The following is an 18,699-nucleotide window of genomic DNA, read 5'->3' as shown; positions in this document are numbered from 1 at the left end:
CCTGCCTGTTTGGTCATTCCACATGCCTTGATTTGCATTGCTATTTACATTTTCATGTCTGTGATTCTTTTCTCTCTAATTAGACTATAATCAATCTATTGGTATTCTTTGTAATTCCATTAATTATTTTAGGTATATTGAGAAAATCAAAATCATAATAAAAGCAGTAGACTGTGTGTCAGGTCCTGTACTTAATGCTTCATATGCACTATTGCATTAAATTCTCATAATTGCCTTGTAAAGTAGGTGCTATTACTTCCAATTTACAACTGAGGAAACTGTAAGATTAAGTAACTTAGTCAGTGGTAGAGCTGGGACTCAGACCCCTGTCTGTTTGACTCTGCTTCATATTCCCTTTCCGGAAGTTGTGCCAGTTGCCACGAGTTTTCTTCGGGTGCTATATCATTTGTTTCAGCAGAAGCATTTATTGAATACCTATTAAATGTCAGACTGTATGTCAGACCCATAAATTAAATGAGAGAATCCCTTACTCTCAAGGAGTTTTAACCTAGTAGAAGGACAGACACAAAAACAGATAAGAACAGCACAGGTTCTAACTTCTGTTAATAGAGGCTTATGCAAAGTCTGTAGGAGACCTCAAACTGTCTTTGGGAAGAAGTGCCAATAGAAAGTGGACACCAAGCATGTCCTTTAGGAGAGAGAAAAGCCAGGCCCAAGCAGCTTGATCATGTGGTGAATATCATTCAGACTTACAATTTTAGACATAAGTTTGTGTTTGTTAAGAGAATTTTGAGTAACCAAGATCAACTGTGTTAGTAAACATCTGTCCATTCTATAAATTTCAGTGTTGGTTCATGACCTATCTACTAATATAGATTAAATAAAAATAGCTGGATGTGCTGTCCTTAAAATGAAAAGACAGTGTCTGACATGCAAAAAAAAAAAAAAAAAAAAAGGCAAAGCAACTTTAGGCTGCATTGACAGAGTGATTTGCCCAGGTCCTAGAAGGTAATAGTCCTCTATACTCTGTGTTGGTTAGATCATACTTTGATTAGTGTCTTCAGTTAGGGCTCACCCATCTTTTTTTTTTTTTTTTAATTTTTTTTTATTAACTTTTTTATTTTTTTTAAATTTACATCCAAATTAGTTAGCATATACTGCAACAATGATTTCAGGAGTAGATTCCTTAGTGCCCCTTACCTATTTAGCCCATCCCCCCTCCTACAACCCCTCCAGTAACCCTCAGTTTGTTCTCCATATTTATGAGTCTTCTCTGTTTTTTCCCCCTCCCTGTTTTTATATTATTTTTGTTTCCCTTCCCTTATGTTCATCTTATGTTCCCTTATGTTCATCCCTTATGTTTTGTCTCTTAAAGTCCTCATATGAGTGAAGTCATATGATTTTTGTCTTTCTCTGACTAATTTCACTTAGCATGATACCCTCCAGTTCCCTCCATGTAGTTGCAAATGGCAAGATTTCATTCTTTTTGACTGTAGGTCTCACCCATCTTAATGAAAATGTTGACAAAGCAGAGAATCTCTAAAGGAAGGTGGCCTGTTCTTCAAAAGCTCACTCAGGTGTCACCTTGGCTGTGATGCCTTCCCCAACTTCTGTGCCTTTGCTGATGCTGTCATTCTCTGCTTAGAATATGTCTCTTCTGTGGTGTTTGTCTTCCCAGCCTCCTTGTTCACCCAGCTAACCCCTGTTCATTCTTCAGGATGCAGCAAAAGTATCCCTTCCTCTGGCACTCATTCCCTAACTTGGGTTAAGTGCCTCTTTGTTGCCCTCAGAGCACCTTGTCTCTGGTTTGCATAATAATTCTGTTGTGCTAAGCACAAACCTACTTTATTTCAGCTAGTCTTCACAACAATCCTGTTAGGTTGGTTTTATTGCTATTTTACTGATGATTATATTGATGTTATATAGTGATTTCTAATAATTTGCCCAAAGTAGCATGGCCAGCAAATGATTGGAGCTGGGATTTGCATCCAGGTCTGCCTGACTCCAGACACTGAGTTCTGAATGACTGATGTCCTGGCTGTCTGACAAGGCCCACAGTTGGCTGGGGAATATGAATTTGGGGAAGGGAAAAAGAAGATAAAAGAGCATGTCTGTTACATACAGGCACATCACATCTTGAGAGAAATGATTAACAAGATCATGGAATCCATTTGTCCATTCCTAGCAGGAATTTGTTACAGAGTTACAGTTTAATCATCTAGAAGAGTAGATGGTATTAAATCTTTTTTGTAATCATGTATTAGTAATAAAAGCATCACGTTGGGTTTTCTTCCCTGTTGTCAAATAGCATATTACTCTGAGCAATGAAAGCTGTCACCATTTCTTGGCGCAGGTTGAAAAGATTACCCACATGTCACAGACACCCTCTCTTTTTTGTACAGATTTGGCAGCAGTATTTTGCAGCAAAGGATACAGTCTACGCAGTTATTCCTGTAAGTAGTTTGGAGGGGAAAATGAAAGTGTTATAACATGAAGGTCAGGTCTCTACCCTTAGCAGGCAGTTGCCTTTACTTTCCAATGTTTATTGCCTCTTGAGAACTTACATTTATAGCTCTGAGGGTTTTTATTATGCCCTAAACACCAAAGATTGGAAGCTCCATATGGTATATTTATGGCTCTTGTTTTCCCTCTTTCTGGTTTAGAAATGTCTCTTAGACTCAAGTCTCTGGCAAGGGAGCATGGTATAAGTTCATGTTGCTGAGCAATTTCCAAATGTATTTTACTTCTTTTTGGTGTTTCCCAGCCACGCTGTTGGAATTTCAGGCAGGGCCTCTAGCATAGCTTTTCTTCCCCTTTTGTCTATAAGTGACCTATTACTGAGCTGACTTAGAGCCTCCTCCTAGGCTTTTTCTGGCATTTCCCCTTAGCAAGTGGTGTTTTCTTTATTTTTTCCCTGCTTGAAATTGCTGTCTTGGAGATAGTCACTGGCCACTGCTTGACCATTGAGGTTTGTGTCTGGGAAGGGGTGCTGCTGGCTTCTTCTGGTTCGGTGCCCTTACAATGACTTCTGCCATAAGGAAGTATTTGATGTACTGGATTATCAGCTAGTTCTTCCACTATTCTTCTTTCCTAAAGAGGAAGCCATTTAAGTTAAGTTATATCAAGCACACAAATAGATACTGAATTTACATGTATGAGTTTAAGATTAAGGAGGTAAACTTAGAGATGGAAAAATAAAGCCAGGCCTTTTGGTTGCTCTGAGAGTATTGCTATCATTTTTTCCCCACCTCTTACATGTATATACCCTTGCCCTTCATGAGCTCAACAACCAAAAGGATCTATATTTTTTGTGATATTTTAGATCTCTAATACCGACTCATTGTTTGAACAGGCATTCTTGGCTCTCCCTCAGACAGCCTCAGTGGCACTTGGCAGAGTCCCTTGCAGAGTTTGGAACATTTGAAATATCCACTCTTGACGTGTAGTTCTGACAACGAGCAGCAAAACATAACATCACATTTTTCTCTCTGTCATAAGAGGGATTTGTAAATAATAGAACTTAAGAGATATTTTTAGTAATATTGAATAGAGTTCAATATTGGTGAATTTAAGTGCGGTTGAGGCCTTATATCTTCTTGTTTTTGAATTTTCTTCTTTTCTGACCTGTAGGAAGAGAAGTTTGACTTGATCTGGACCCGAGCTCAGTCCTGTCCAACAGTAAGTTTGTAGTGGTCGTATGAGGATTGTTTATCAATTCTACCAAATAAGGATATTTTCTAGCCAATCTCTTCATACTCCATACTATCTCACATGTTATAGTGTTCTGTTTATTTAAGAAAGATGCTCACATGCTGACTCTACTGATAAGTGAGATTTTCAGCCTTAAGAAATCATGGGAATTATTTGTCCCAATAAGTGTCTCTGGCTTTTTAGCCCTGTGACACAGTGTAGCCCTTTCTGATTTGGATCTCTTTCAGTATAAGCGAATGTGGGAGGCAACACCTGAGACCTTAATAATTTCACCTTCCTTTAATGTTCTATTTTATTGGCAGTTTCTTTTTGATTTTGGCCATGCTATCCTGATTGTATATGCCTAAGGAATTATGAGATTGTTGCTGGAGTAATGGGCTGCCAGAAGACCTTAGGAAAAGGGAATTGGTGAGGTGGACCAGCTGATTTGGTGTCTGTAATAATTTCTAAGATTCTCAAATAGATTTTCCAAACATTACTGAGAAAAAATAAAAACATCTAAGAGATGTATACTATGGTCATGAATTGAATGACTCACTATCGGTGTCCTTTCCCCCCAAATTGATCTCTAGAGTAAATATCTCAGTCAAAATCCCAGTAGGCTTTTTTTTCTTTAAAGAAATTGACAGAGTGATTTTAAAAAATTATCTGGATGTCCAGAGGACCTAGAATAACAAAATGATTTTGAAAAAAAGAACAGTTAGAGGACTTACATTTCATGATTTCAAGAATTAATATAAAGCTACAATAATGAAGACAATGTGTTATTGGCATAAAGATAGACATATAGATCAACAGAACCGAAGAGAGAATCCAGAAATAGACCAACATGTGCGGTCAGTTATTTTTTAGCAAAGGTGCCAAGGTAATTAAATGGGGAAAGGATAATCTCTTCAACAAATGGTACAAAACAGTTTGGCTTTCCATATGCAAAAAAATGAATCTCTACTCTTGCCTCATACTGTATCCAAAAATTAACTCAAAATAGATAATAGATGTAAATGTAACTTCTTAAAAAAGCAATCTTAGGTTGAATGTTAGTGATCTTGAGTTTGGCAGAGATTTCTTAAGTATATCACAAAAGGCCCAAACTATAAAAGAAAAAACAAATCAGTAAATCAGATTTCATCAAAATTAAAATTTTCTACCTGTATTCTCATGTTTATAGCAGCATTAGTCCCAATAGCTCAAATATGGAAGCAATCCAAGTGTCCACTGATGGATGAATAAACAAAATGTGGTATATACACCCAATAGAAAATTATTTAGCCTTAAAAAGGAAGGAAATTCTGACACATGCTACAACGTGAATGAACCTTGAAGACATTATACTCAGTGAAATAAACCAGTTACAAAAGGACAAATACTGTATGATTCCACTTATAGATCTAGAATAGGTGTAGGTACCTAGAATAGTCAAATTCGTGGACAGAAAGTAGGATGATGGTTGCCAGGGGATGGGGGAAAAGGGGATGAGGAGTTCCCGTTTAATGGGTATGGGGTTTTAGTCTGGAAAAATTTAAAAAAGTGGAGATGGATGGTGGTGATGGTTGTACAACAGTGCGAATGTACTTGATGCCACTAAATTGTAAACTTAAGAATAGTTAAAATGTGGGGCTTCTGGGTGGCTTAGTCAGTTGAGCATCCGACTTCAGCTTAGGTCATGATCTCACAGTTCAGGAGTTCAAGCCCACATCAGGCTCTGTGCTGATAGCTCAGAACCTAGAGCCTGCTTCAGATTCTCTGTCTCCCTCTCTCTGCTCCTCCTCCACTCACACTCTCTCTCTCAAAAATAAGTAATAAAATAAGCATTAAAAAAATTAAGAATAATTAAAATGATAACTTTTATGTTACATATACTTTACCACAATAAATAAAAAATAAAACTCTACTTTTCAAAAGACATTGTTATGAAATTTGAAAAGACAAGCCACAGACTGGGAGAAAATATTTGCAAGACATGTATCGACAAGTGACTTGTACCTAGGAATATATTAAAAACTCATACAACTTAAGAAGACAGGCAACCCAATTAAAAAATGGGCAAAAGATTCAAACAATTCACCAGTGAAGTGGAATGGCAGATAAGCACCTGAAAAGATGCTCAATATTATTATTCATAATGGGAACTGCAAATTAAAACCACAGTGAGATACCACTAAAATGACCAGAATTAAAAAGAGTGACCATACCAAGTGTTGGTGAGGATGTGGAATAACTGGAACTCTCATATACTGCTGATATAATTGTGTAAAACGGTAAAAACACTTTAGAAAACAGACTGACAGATTCTTTAAAAGTTAAACATATACCTGACATACCACCCTGTTATTCTACTCCCTAGATATTTTCCCAAGAATTGAAAGCATATGTTCATATAACACAAATGTTCATAGCAGCTTTATTTGTAATAACCAAATATTAAAAGATACCCAAATCTATCACAGGTACATAAAGAAATTGGCGGTGGGGGTGCTATGTGTATATATACATATACAGTGGGATAATATTCAGCAATAAGAACAAATGAACTATTGGGCAGCTCAGTTGGTTAAGTATCTGACCTCAGCTCAAGTCATTTTCTCACAGTTCATGCATTTGAGCCCTGCATCGAGCTGTGTGCTGACAGCTTAGAACCTAGAGCCTATTTCAGATTCTGTGTCTCCCTCTCTCTCTCTGCCCCTCCCCCACTCGCTCATGCTCTCTCTCTCTCTCTCTCTCTCTTTCAAAAAATAAATAAACATTAAAAAAAGGAGGAATGAACTATTGATACATGCAAAAACATGGATAGATCACAGAACAATTACACAGAATGAAAGAAATCATACAAAAGAAGTATAGATTATTTGGTTCCATTTTTACAAAATTCTAGAAAATGTACCCTGACCAGGAGTGACAGAAATCAAATCAGTTGCCTGTTAGCTAGGCACTGAGTTTATGTCATCTAATAAAAATAAAATAGAGCCTGAGTGGTTGGTCGTAAGGGGACAGTTCGTGACTAACATGCATTGGACTGTTTTTACTTTGTTTTGTTCTGGCACCATTCTCTTTACCACTCATCCCCAATTCTAAACATCTTAAACCTAAAACTAATCATTTCTTTGTGTTTAGAACCATGCTCCAGTATCAGCCTCAAATGATAGAATAGAAAGCAATTGTAATAATTGGAACAAAAGTTAATTCAGCATTAGAAAGTTTACAAATTGAAAAACTCGTATTATCAGTAGAAGAACAGATAAGTTGTGATAAACTTCTAGAGTAGAATTTCATACAACAGTGAAAATTAATGAGTTAGAGTTTTATTTATCAACATAGACAAATCTCAGAAGTATAGTGTGAAGTGAAAAAAGCAAGTTGCCAAGTGTACGTATAGTTTGGTAAGATTTAAATTTTTAAACATGCAACAGGTTTTTAAACATGTAATACATATTTCTTGTTTATGGATATGTGCATGCACTTTAAAGTATAAAAACCTCAAAGAGAATGACAGACACCAAATGCAGGATAAATGTTACTCTGGAATGGGATTAGAATGGGTGACAGAGAAAGAAACCTTCAATTGGATCTCTAATGCTTTCATTCTTAGGTGGATTGGGAAGTATATGACTATTTGTTAGATTATCATTTATAAATTTCATAATTTAAAAAGTGTTTAAAGACCAAACAGTGAAGAAATGAAGCAAATGATATAAGTGGTTGGACGTAGAACAAATGATTTTATTTATTCATCTATATCCTTGTGTATTTATTTCCTATAGTTTCTATGTGCACTACCAAGAAGGGAAGGTTATGAGTTCTTTGTAGGACAATGGACAGGTACTGAACTCCACTTCACTGCACTTATAAATATTCAGGTAGGTGGCCTGTACTCATCCCCTAGAAGAGGAGTCTTCCTTTGTGGGACTATGAGCCCTTGCTGAGGTTTGAGGACACAGTATCTACCAACTCCCAGCAGTATTTGCTTTGGTATTGATGAATTGTCATACTTTGTGTATCGGGCTAGCTGTCTAGACCCTAGTCAATACCTAGAAATTGGAAAAGACCCCAAAACGTATTTTCTGACTGCATCTGGTCTCTTGTGTCTCTTCCCCAGACCTCTATACCATTTGCTGCATGTGCCTCACTTAACAAACATGGGTGAACTATGATGGTTATCTTTTTAACCCTAAGGTAGATTCCACGTCTTGCTTGTGTTTTATTAACCAAGTCAGCACTTTCCAAGATGCTAGATGCATAGTTTCCATTCCATAGGTGTCATTTTGTTTGCTTCCTTCCATCCTTTCTCTTCTTTGTTTTATTCCCAAATATTAAATTAAGAAATTCAATCTAAAGCATTTGAAACTTTTAAAAAAGAAGTCAGTAGTTTAAATCAGATCATAACTAGGATTTATATTATATATTTGGAGGCCAAATCTGGCCCCCAAATCCGCAAGCTTGTGTTATAATGGCTTTGAACACAGGGGGAAAAGAAGTACAAGATAGAATAAGAGTTTCTTCATTTCTGTATCCCATGTGATTATATGCTAAAATTGTATCATGTTTGGTAACAAAAACAAAGGCAGGGTGTGGGTGGGAGAGAAAAAGCAGAATGAGGGGGCAGACTTTACTTTTTTTTGTGGATGAATTAAAAATAACATTTATTGGGCACATACTATAATAGCCAACCCTTGATGTACTTACTATATGCCAGGTGTTTTATATACATCATGTTTTTTAATCTTCACAAATGTCCCATGAGATAGTTACTGTCATTATTTCTCTAGAGAGAAGAACATGAGCCCATGCTAGGAAGTTAGGAAGCTAATATAGATGAGTGTGGTAATAGGTGCCAGGGCTAGATTTGATTGACTCAAAACTCTGTGAACTGAACCATTATGCCGCTGTGTTAGGGATGATGTTCGGACTTGGAGACCTGTGAGACAAGGTCCTTGCCCTCCTGAAGCTCTTAGACAAGTATAAGAAAAAAATCCAGAAACATAATTATGATCAAAATGAGCAATATATTTGAAGTATATTGGGGGGGGGGGACTGAGAGGCTGAACCCTAGCAATAGTTAGGTATTGATAGTTAGAAAGACTCTTGCTGAAATTTAGAGATGAAACCCAGAGATCTTTTTTAAATGTATAGTTGTTTCCTCCTGTACTATATGAAGGCTTTAACTTTGAACCCAGCCTCTGTTCCTAGTCTGGACTGAGGTCTGATAACCACTACCCTCTCCACTCTTCATGAAATTATGATATTCCCATTCTTCTTTTCCCCCCTATCTCCCACTCAGATTATATTTTAAAACTGCACATTACAAATCTGGCCCATGTGCAAACTCTCCAGCTGTTTGCTGCAGCTTAAAAGAGCTCAGTCTTCAGAGCCAGCCAAGGGGAGTAGATTTCAACTGTGAAATGCACTAGTCCATAAAAGTGGCAATTACACAGGCATATTGCTTTCTTTAGAACTTGATTTGGTAGCTGCTTGTGCCGTTTTGTTTTTAAATATATGGCCATGATGAAGGATTCACTGCCTACTGTAAACATTTTCTGGGAAAAAAGCCAAACCCTTTTCAATCGAAGACACAAATAACACTGTGCAAACTGTCAGTTTCACGGTGCCTTGGCAAGCCTGACCAGGTGGCCAGGCCTCTGACTCACTGGCCACCCAAGGGGCTGTTAAGAGCCCAAATTTCCTCCAGACTCTCTATTGCTCTGAAATTGCAGTTTTGTGTGGTGGTACCTTATTGAGCCTTGATAAGTGTTTGTCCTTACAGACCCGAGGGGATGCTGCAGCCAGCCAGTTGGTTTTATATCACTACCCTGAACTTAAGGAGGAAAAGGGCATAGTGCTGATGACAGCAGAAATGGATACCACATTTCTGGTAAGAATTAACTTTCATCTCTTTGGATTTACTTGGTGGCCCTGAAGGTACTATCCTTCTGCCAAGGATCATGAGAGGTAAAATTCCAGAGACCTACATGTACTTGTTTCTTACTTAAAGTTGGTCATAATTTTGTCTCGCAAGAGCTCCTCCAAGTTGAAGTTAGTGCAATCACTAACTCAATCACTTATTCACAATTTTGAAGTCCATAAGCTCTGAAACAACGTTTCCTCATAATTCATTTGGTCACAAAACCTTACCTGACTAGAACTTACTTGGTAGCTAAATCTTCATTTAAACTGATGTAAGGCCACTTATAGTCCTTATTAATCCCACTTGATGTAGAATAGTCATACATTTTACTAAGGAAATATTAATGTGTTTGATTATGGGGTGTTGCCTAATGTACCTATCGCCTTTATAGAATACAATAATTCTGACTCCAAAACACATCTGGCCCGAAGGGTTTCAAGTAAGAGAGTGTGGACAAGCAAATGGCTTCTTAAGTATAAGGAAGAGTTCAAAGTCTAGAATAGTTCTCAATCTCTTATCTTCCTGCACACTGTTCATGTGCACTACCTTCATCATACATAGTGATTTCTCTTCCTCCTTTTCCTGTAGAGCATCAACCATATGTCCATAGGTAATGATGTCCATTGTGTTTGTTCTTTCTGTATATCCAGGGCCAGGAGCAGTTTTATGGTTCTTGTACAGCTGGTTTGTCTAGTCCTTGCTCATTTCTGTCTCTCTTATTTGGCAGGATTTAAGTTCAGGATGTCCTCAAGACAGTGGACACTTTAGTGCCTCTTCCCCCCAAGATTCATTACAGCACCCATTTATTTTTCCTCTCTCTCTTTACCAGCCACTTACAGAGAAGGAAAAAGTGAGGACACTCAGCTGGTATCTCATAGTAGCAGTAAGCCCCAAGTCTGGAACCAGAACTGGAATTCTTCTTCCCTATTATCCCTAAAACTGTTCAGTCCTATTTCTCCCATTCTTCTTTCCACCATCACACTCAACTGGCAGTCACCCAAAATCCTATCCAAGAGAATGGAGTTGCCATTAACTTAGATAGATAAGATTTCAGGAAGAACAGATTTGAGAGGAAGATCTGGAGCTCAATTTTGGATATATTAAATCTGAGATAACCTTTAGATATCCAAGCAGTAGGCAGTAGAACTCCAGTGAGCCTGGAGTTCAGGGGGGAGGTCCAGGCTGGAGATATAAATATGGGAGTTGTCAGCAGGCAGATTATTATTTAAAACCATGAGACTGGGGGCACCTGGATGACTCAGGCAGTTGCACATCCACCTCTTGATTTCGGCTCAGGTCATGATCTCATGGTCTGTGGGTTTGTGAGATTGAGCTGTGTGTGGAATTGTCTCCTCTCTCACAGTAAATAAATAAACATTAAAAACAAAAACAAAACCATGAGACTCAATGAAATCACCAAGGAAGTAAATGAAGATAAAAAGAAAAGAGGTCTAAGAACTGAGCCTGGAGACATGAGGAAGCTTCAGCAAAGATTTAAAAGGAATAGTCAGTGAGATAGGAAAACTAAGATGGTAAAATGCCCTGAAAGCTAAGATGTAATGTCTCAAGGAATAGGGAATGCTCAACTGGCCAAGTCTCACTTGCTGGTAGTGCAAATGAGATGAAGACTGAGAATTTACTAGATGTCACAACATGGGAGTCATTAGCGAGCTTTTTAAGGACAGTTTCAGAGGAGTGGTAGGACAAAAGCAACATTGGAGTACATTTAAGAGAGAATGGGAAGAAAAATTACAAAGAGTAAGCATAAACAAGTCTTTTCAAGGATGGTTCTGTGAAGGGAAGGAGAGAATGAGACACCAGCTGGAGTGGGAGATGTGGGGACAACAATGTTTTTGTTTGAAATATGAGAGAAATGACATTATATTTATATGCAGGTGGAAAGATTCAGTAGAGAGGGAAATACTGATAATTCAGGAGAAAGAGGAGAGAATTGTTGAAGTATTTTTGAGTGGGCAAGTCTGGAAATGAGGGATTGATCTTTGCCAGAAATATCATAATAGGAGAGAAGCCAGAATATATACAGACACAAATACAGTTAAGTGGATAAAGGTGTGGGTGGTATCCTGAAGAAGTTCTCTCTAGATTGCTTAGAAAGAAAGGTCGTCAGCTGAGAGGGAAGATGGAAGAATAGGTGTTGGACAATTGAGTGGAAAAGAGAAAGTGAAATGGTTTCCCAGGACAGAGTTGGCAACCACAGCCTGTGGGCCAAATCCAATGCATTATCTGCTTTTAGAAGGGCCGTGAGTTAAAAATGTTTTCTATATCTTTACATGGTTGGAGGGGGAAGGAGCAGAGCTAAAGAAGAGTAATATTTCATGGCCTATGAAAAGTGTTTGAAATTCCAATTTCAGTGCCTATAAATAAAGTTTTATTGGAACACAGCCATACTTATTATTTACATATTATCTATGGCTGCTTTAGGTCCACATCAGAGTTAAGTAGTTGCAACAGAGACTGTAGGGCCAGGAGAACCTCAGATACTAGCCATGTGTCCTTTTACAGAAAGTGTTTGTCAACATGTGGTCTAGGAGAATGAAAGAGAGACTGGCTGTGTGGGTACAGGCACAGAGAGAGGGCTGAGATTTGGATTTATCTGGGGTTATAGTTCAGCCAAGTGGTCTAATGAAGTATAAGAGACTGGGAAGTTAAAGGTGAGTGCAAAAGAATGATTATAATTACTGACTGTGGAATGCAAGCTGGCTAAAGAGGGAAGTGAAAACATAAGGAAGGTTTAGAGACCATAAGAATTGTGAGTTCTGGTGGAGTTAAAAGATTTTTGAAGGTGGGAGTGAGCTTAAAAGATAGGAAAATATAGACCAACTGTGGATGTTTCAAATTGAGATTTGGAGGGGATATAGTTACTGCTAACGACAAGGTTTAAGATTTGACCACAGGAAGGAGGGAGTAACACAGAGACTTTCTTTTCTGGACTTTAGCAAAGCCCAGCATCTAACCATATGGAAAGTGTGGACTCTAGAGGTCACAGGAGGCCCTTCTGCTCTGGCATTTTTACCACCTCACTCTGGTGGTCTCAAACTGCAGCACAGGCCTCATCAAGATTAAAATTTGCTTCCTGGCCTTATAATATTGGACAGCATGCCAAACAATATACATTTGCCTCATAGAAATCAATGTGACTGTGAGTTTCTTACTCGCAGTACAGAACTAGACATGTTAGAGTTTATTGTAGAGCCTGTGACTCCGAGATGGGAAATCTAGAGATGTAATATGAATATATGATCCCTTGCTGCTCTTTCATGAATTTGCACTTTGGCATAGTACTTCCAAAAACAGTAAGGCAAATGAAGAGAAACATACAGAATTGAGAACTGATAACTTTAATGCCGAAATTTAGTAGAATATTTGAAAACCTTATTTGGTTCCACCTCTGTGTCAATAGATGATTTCATTGGAATGCAGTCAGTGCTTAGGGTAGAGTACCGGGATGCTTATGCAGGGGGTGTTTGTTACCTGGCCCAGGAGGAGGAAGGAGATCCTAGATCCCTGGGCTGAATCTCAAAGATGAGCAGGAATTTAGCCAGATAAAAAGGGAGGTGAGGGAGAATGTTCCAGACAAAGGGAATAGCAAAAGTACATGATGCTCGGAGGCATAAAATGACTGGAGGTATTACAGTTTGGTATCATTCATATATATATATATATATATATATATATATATATATATATATATGGTATTTTTTATACATATATATGATTTTTGATATAACATATATTAAAAGGAACATTTGGTGGGTTGTGTGTAGAGGTTTGGCTTTATCCTGAGAACATGAAAGTGTCAAAGGTTTTTGAACAGGGAGTGACCCATAAAGAGTTGGACTTCAAGGCCATTTACCTTAATTATTTGCTTCCTAAATATATTTTACTTCTAGCCTAGTCAGTATGATCATTTAGAAGACAGTTGCAATAGTGTTAGCAAGAGATAGGGAAGACCTGAAGTGGAGTAGTAAGGGTGATGGAGAGAGAGGGGCCCTAAAAGTAGATAGTAAAATGGACAGGATTTGGTAAGTTGATAGTATCTATGAAGATTGAAAGAAAGGGAGGAATCAGTCTATTTAATATACCTCCTTATTGAGCAACATAGGAATGAATATATTTATCTTCTTGGGTCCTAGAAAGGGAGACTATTGCTTCATATTGAGACCTAAGGCAGGGGGAGGGGGCTTTCCATAACCCTCTGTGAGAGACAAATACACATGTCTCCCATACTAGTGGTTAGAACCCTTTATCCAAACAAAATCTTATTATGTAAAACCTCTGATATAACAGCCGACACAGGTAAAGGGACCTGAGCCACCTCCACAGAGCCCCTAGCACTCTGCAGTGTGGACAGCACTGTTCTAAAATGAATACAGCTAAAACTACCCTTACCTCCACTATTCTGAGCCTTGAATTAAAGTTGATAATTGGAGGTCCCTATAGTTCACAGGACCAGAAAGTAGTGGTATCTGCCTCCAATTATGGCAGTGCACTTACTTTAGAAATGGTTTACTCTTGAGGCATGTTTGAGTAGAGGAAAGGTAAAATTGATGAAGTAGTTATCAGTCTTGACCAGTCTTAATTATCTTGCCCCACCAGAAACAGTATCAGGATGAAGTAGAGGGAGTACCAGTCTAGGAGTCCAGAGGACTGGTCCTGGCTCTGCCATTTGCTAGTCATATGACCTTGGACCCATCCCTGAACCTCATCTTCTTTTACTTCCTGTCCTATTAAATGAAGACTGGGTGATCTCTGAGGCTCCTTCCAGCTCTAAAATTCTATTAATTTGAAATACCCAGAGTTTTGGAAGAAGGCTTTTGATTGAAAATCCAGTCTCAGAGATTAGTCCCTGCCTGTGAGAAATGACCTGAAAGCCCCATGGGAGGGAATGGAGGTAAAGCAGCCTATGGTATTCATAAATCCATTTTCATCACTCTGTAGCTAGACATAGCACACTTTTGGCAGTTAGTTTTAGTGGGAATTTCCCACTATCTTTTGCAGTTGGGTTTTGGCCATATGAACACAGTGATGATGAGTAAGTGCCTCTGACCAGCTAGAACTAGAGGATTGCATAGGAAGCAAAAGTAATAGTTGTTTGAGGTAGTTCTTTTGTAAGGTTTTGAGAGTGTAGCTTGTGTCCTGACCCTTTCTCTGTTACATGGAGTGAGTGTACCATTTCCCCACAGCTGAGCTTTAGAGAAGGTGGACCCTTCTCTTCTGTGGAGCTTTGCTGGTAGATTTGCATAGCAAATTATTCCAAAATTTAGTGGCTTAAAACAAAAAAATTTATTACCTCACAGTTTCTGTGGGTCAGGAATTCAGGAGCAGTACAATTGGATGGCTCTGGGCAAAGAGTCTCTCATGAAGTTGCCAGGATGTTCGCTCAGGCTGTAGTCATCTGAAAAGAAGGTTGATTGGGCTCAACGACCCACTTCTAACCCCGTGGCATGGCTGTTGGCAAGAAGCCTCATTTCCTTGCCACATCGGCTTCTTCATAGGGCTACTTAAATGTCCTAATGACTTTGGCAACTGACTTTCCCCAGAGCAATTCAAGAGGGATAGCAAGACACAAGCTGCAGTGTCTTCTGTGACTTAGTAGAAGTCATTCTTCATTTCACCGTGGTCCATTTGGAAGAAGCAAGTCAGTACGTACAGCCTACACTCAAGGAAAGGGAAACTAGGCTCCCTCAAAGAAAAAAGTGTCTTAGAATTTGTGGACAAACTGTAGAACCACACAGCTGACTTTGGCACTAGTTTTCTGACTGAGGTGGTTTCAGGAACAGTGTTTATTCAAGAGTATGTCTGGTTAGTCAAGAACTTAGTACTGACTCACAAACTGGTTCTTGGAGGTGGGTAACTATTGCTCTTTTTCCCTCCCTTGAGATATACCTAACAGTTACTGAGGAACTGAATGAAAAGGAAAATTTTTGACATATTTGTTACTTTATTTACCAAACATTGACCAGATATGACCATGTGCAGGAATGTAGAGCAAGCACATACTTTGAGGAATTCATACTAGGGAAGACACAAAAAAAGCAAAAGAGGGAAAAAAAGGACATACAATTTAATATGATACATACTATGGTAGAGGTCAGCATGGTATAATTTGGGTGCACAGACAAGGGGCACCTAACAAAGACTTGGATGTCAAGGAGTCAGAGAAGCTTTCTGGAAGCAGTGACTCCTGGGTAAGGCCCCTCCACCTGTCACAGGACTCAAAGATAGAGCTTTATGGCCCTGTGCAGGGAAGGACCTCATTACTCTTTCTACCTTACAGAATGTTGCTGAGGCACAGTGCATTGCCAACCAAGTTCAGCTCTTCTATGCCACTGACCGGAAGGAGACCTACAAGTTAGTGGAGACCTTTAACTTCAGACCAAATGAATTCAAATATATGTCTGTCATCGCTGAATTGGAGCAAAGTGGACTTGGAGCAGAGCTGAAATGTGCCCAGAACCAGGATAAGACTTAGAGCTGTAAGGATTGGCTTACAGCGTCTGCTCAGCCCTGGATAGTTTTCTAAAGCCCACCTGCCCCCTTGAACTTTTGGAGCTTAACAGATATAAGGAGCAGTCTCTAATGAGTTGACCTGTGTGCTTATTGCAAGTAGTAGTCATGGAGGTGAGCCCTTTTACTTGATATTCAGGAATGAAGGTAGCAGACATTCTGAGAATTCTCTGCCAGCGTATTTAAGCTTTCCTTTTTAAGTGTTTGAGGTCATAACCAGAGAGAGCTAAGGATCCACAGGATGGTTGATTTGACTTTACACAGTGTAATAGTGCTATGCACCGTACAGCTCCCAAATGATTAGTTCCTCATATGTATAAACTTGTGACAGGGTAATAAGCTTGACGACCTGCTGTAGTTAGACATGGGCTTTGCATACTCTTCCTGTGTGCCCCTTAGCTGACCAAAGGCATAGCCCAAATATCCTGTTTAGAATCTAGAACAACCAGATATTGCTATCAGGATTAAGACTTAATGTAGATGTCCCCAGAGTTGCCTTTAGTGTAGCTGGTTTGGAGGGTCTTGTAGATTTCAAGTGTAGTTAAATACACCAGTATGGTGCCTGTGTACTGTTAAACCATAGTTTGTGGTACCTCCTCCTCTAGAAGCTGTGTATTTGCAGGGGGGGAGTCAGTACAGTGTCAACAAATCAACACTTCTGTAAGGAAAGGATTGATCCAGATTTGCATGTTTTGCTTTGTTTGTTTTAAACAACTCTAAACCATGCCAGTATTAAATGAAAAAGTTCCCAGATTGGGTGTGGGGAAAATGTAGCAATAAAATAAAGTCTGGCTTACTATCTTTTTACACTAAACAGTGAAATCTAACCTCTGTGCTGTCCTTGGTGTCAGTGTGAATCAGTGGACTGATCAAAACCTATCTTTGGACTCAGCGGTTGCTTGAAACGCCAAATACAAGAAAGGAGCTCTCCAGCGCTGAAAACTCACATTTGGTTTGTAGTGCCATTGTTGTGGCTCCCAGCTCAGTGATAGAAGAGGGTGGTGGTTACACACCAGCCTTCTGAATCTGAGGTACCAGAGCCCCCCCCCAGTATTGTCATCGACCCCCTTTATTATGCCTTTCCTTTTCCTGATCTGATGTGCTCCAACTTTGCCGCTCCTGCCTGCGGTTTGCCTGTGTGACACTGAATTGGTAAGTGAGAATGTAACCAGGAGTTTTAGACTGTGTGTGTATATGTTCTTTATTATGGAAGATTGTTTATAGGTTGGGCCTGTCTCTAAGCTCTAGAGATGGGATTGGTCTTTCCATTGTTTTCTGAGCTGTGTCTGTTTTGTTGTACTTCTGAGTCTGTGTGTAGAAAGAGATCGTGTGTATTTAAAGCTGAAAAAGCTGCTAGCCTTTCACAGTTTCTCTAAAGGTTGAGCTCTTTCCTAATGCAAATTCTGGATCTGCCTCTGTTCTGACAGTTCATTTTTTGAGAAACTTGAGTCTGGATGTTTCGAGTCCCAGGAATTTTTGACATCAGGTTGGAGTTGCTTTCATGGGTATCCAGCGATGTGTGCTTTTCCCTCTGGATGGACCCACTTCTTGGCCATAGTACATTTTTATAACACCTCCACCAGAGTGTGAGAAGAAATAAGATGATGGGAGAAAAAATAAGAATTAATTGGCTGCTCGTTCCTCCCAGCTTTGCTCTATATCCCCACTTGCCAGCAAAGAATGTATACATGGACAGTTATATTGGACATGGTCAGAATGCCATCTGGCTGCTCTTTATAACTTACCTGGCAAGATCTGGCAAAGAACCAAAAGAAAATTGTGACAGTCAGTAAATTTGTACCCTGGTGCGACATGGTGTTACGGGAAGTGGACGAGTTTTAGAGTTAAGTGAATCTGGGCTCAGATGTCGTGTTGGGATTCATTAGCTCTGTAATGTTGAACGAATTATCTAAAGCCTTTGATTCTATTTCTCCATCCGTAAAATGTGGACCATAATAATATCTACCTCGTAGGATTACTGTGAGAATTTAAACAGACTTACACGTAGACTACAGTAGAGCTTCATAAATGTCAATACCACTCTTTTCTACTCCCCCTCCTGTCATTAAAGACCAAATCAGTGTTTCAGATGCAGAGATCATTCTTCATTCTGGTGTAAAGAGCAAACCTTATCTCACAAGTTCTCAAACTTTAAGTTGCAGTAGAATTACTTAGAGCACTTTAAAATGCAGATTCTCAGGTCCCCCACCCTGCTGAATCATAATCTTTTCAGAAGGTGCTGGGAATCTGCGTTTAAGATGTGCTCCAGATGATTGGGATGTAGGTAGTTCACCAGTCACACTTTGAGAACCATTGCCTTATCTGTTCTTCACAAAAAAAACCCTCCCATTAGCCAGATCTTTCTTTCCTATGGACATTAACCTCAGGATTGGTTCCTTTGCTCTTGCCTCCCATAGTGGTCTCCCTTTCTGTACTTTAAAGTATAATTATTTATGTATGTATCTTTTTTTCCCCACTAGACTGTGAGCTCCTTGAGGGCCAGAGTTTATCTCCATTCCCAGTGCCAAGGACATGGCCTGGAACATAGATGATACTGAGTTGTTTGTTGAATAAATAAATAACATGGATTTTAGCCAAAA

General features: G+C 39.1%; 1 protein-coding gene across 2 annotated transcripts in view; it reads left to right on the top strand.

Annotated features, from left to right (window-relative positions):
• The window catches only part of ATPAF1 (ATP synthase mitochondrial F1 complex assembly factor 1), a 27,864-nt gene extending 9,165 nt beyond the window's left edge, over positions 1-18,699 (top strand). The window contains exons 5-9 of one of the 2 annotated variants that reach the window (XM_027059284.2): positions 2,364-2,414; positions 3,592-3,639; positions 7,431-7,526; positions 9,431-9,538; positions 15,870-18,699. In XM_027059284.2, the coding sequence (XP_026915085.1) occupies positions 2,364-2,414; positions 3,592-3,639; positions 7,431-7,526; positions 9,431-9,538; positions 15,870-16,064 (498 nt within the window). In that variant the 3' untranslated portion in view covers positions 16,065-18,699. The remainder of the gene's footprint in view (positions 1-2,363; positions 2,415-3,591; positions 3,640-7,430; positions 7,527-9,430; positions 9,539-15,869) is intronic. The other variant, XM_027059285.2, reaches the window with a different exon arrangement.

The sequence above is a fragment of the Acinonyx jubatus genome, chromosome C1 (assembly GCF_027475565.1).
Source record: "Acinonyx jubatus isolate Ajub_Pintada_27869175 chromosome C1, VMU_Ajub_asm_v1.0, whole genome shotgun sequence".
In the NCBI taxonomy this organism is placed as follows: domain Eukaryota; kingdom Metazoa; phylum Chordata; class Mammalia; order Carnivora; family Felidae; genus Acinonyx; species Acinonyx jubatus.
This window is presented reverse-complemented; position numbering and strand designations above follow the sequence as displayed.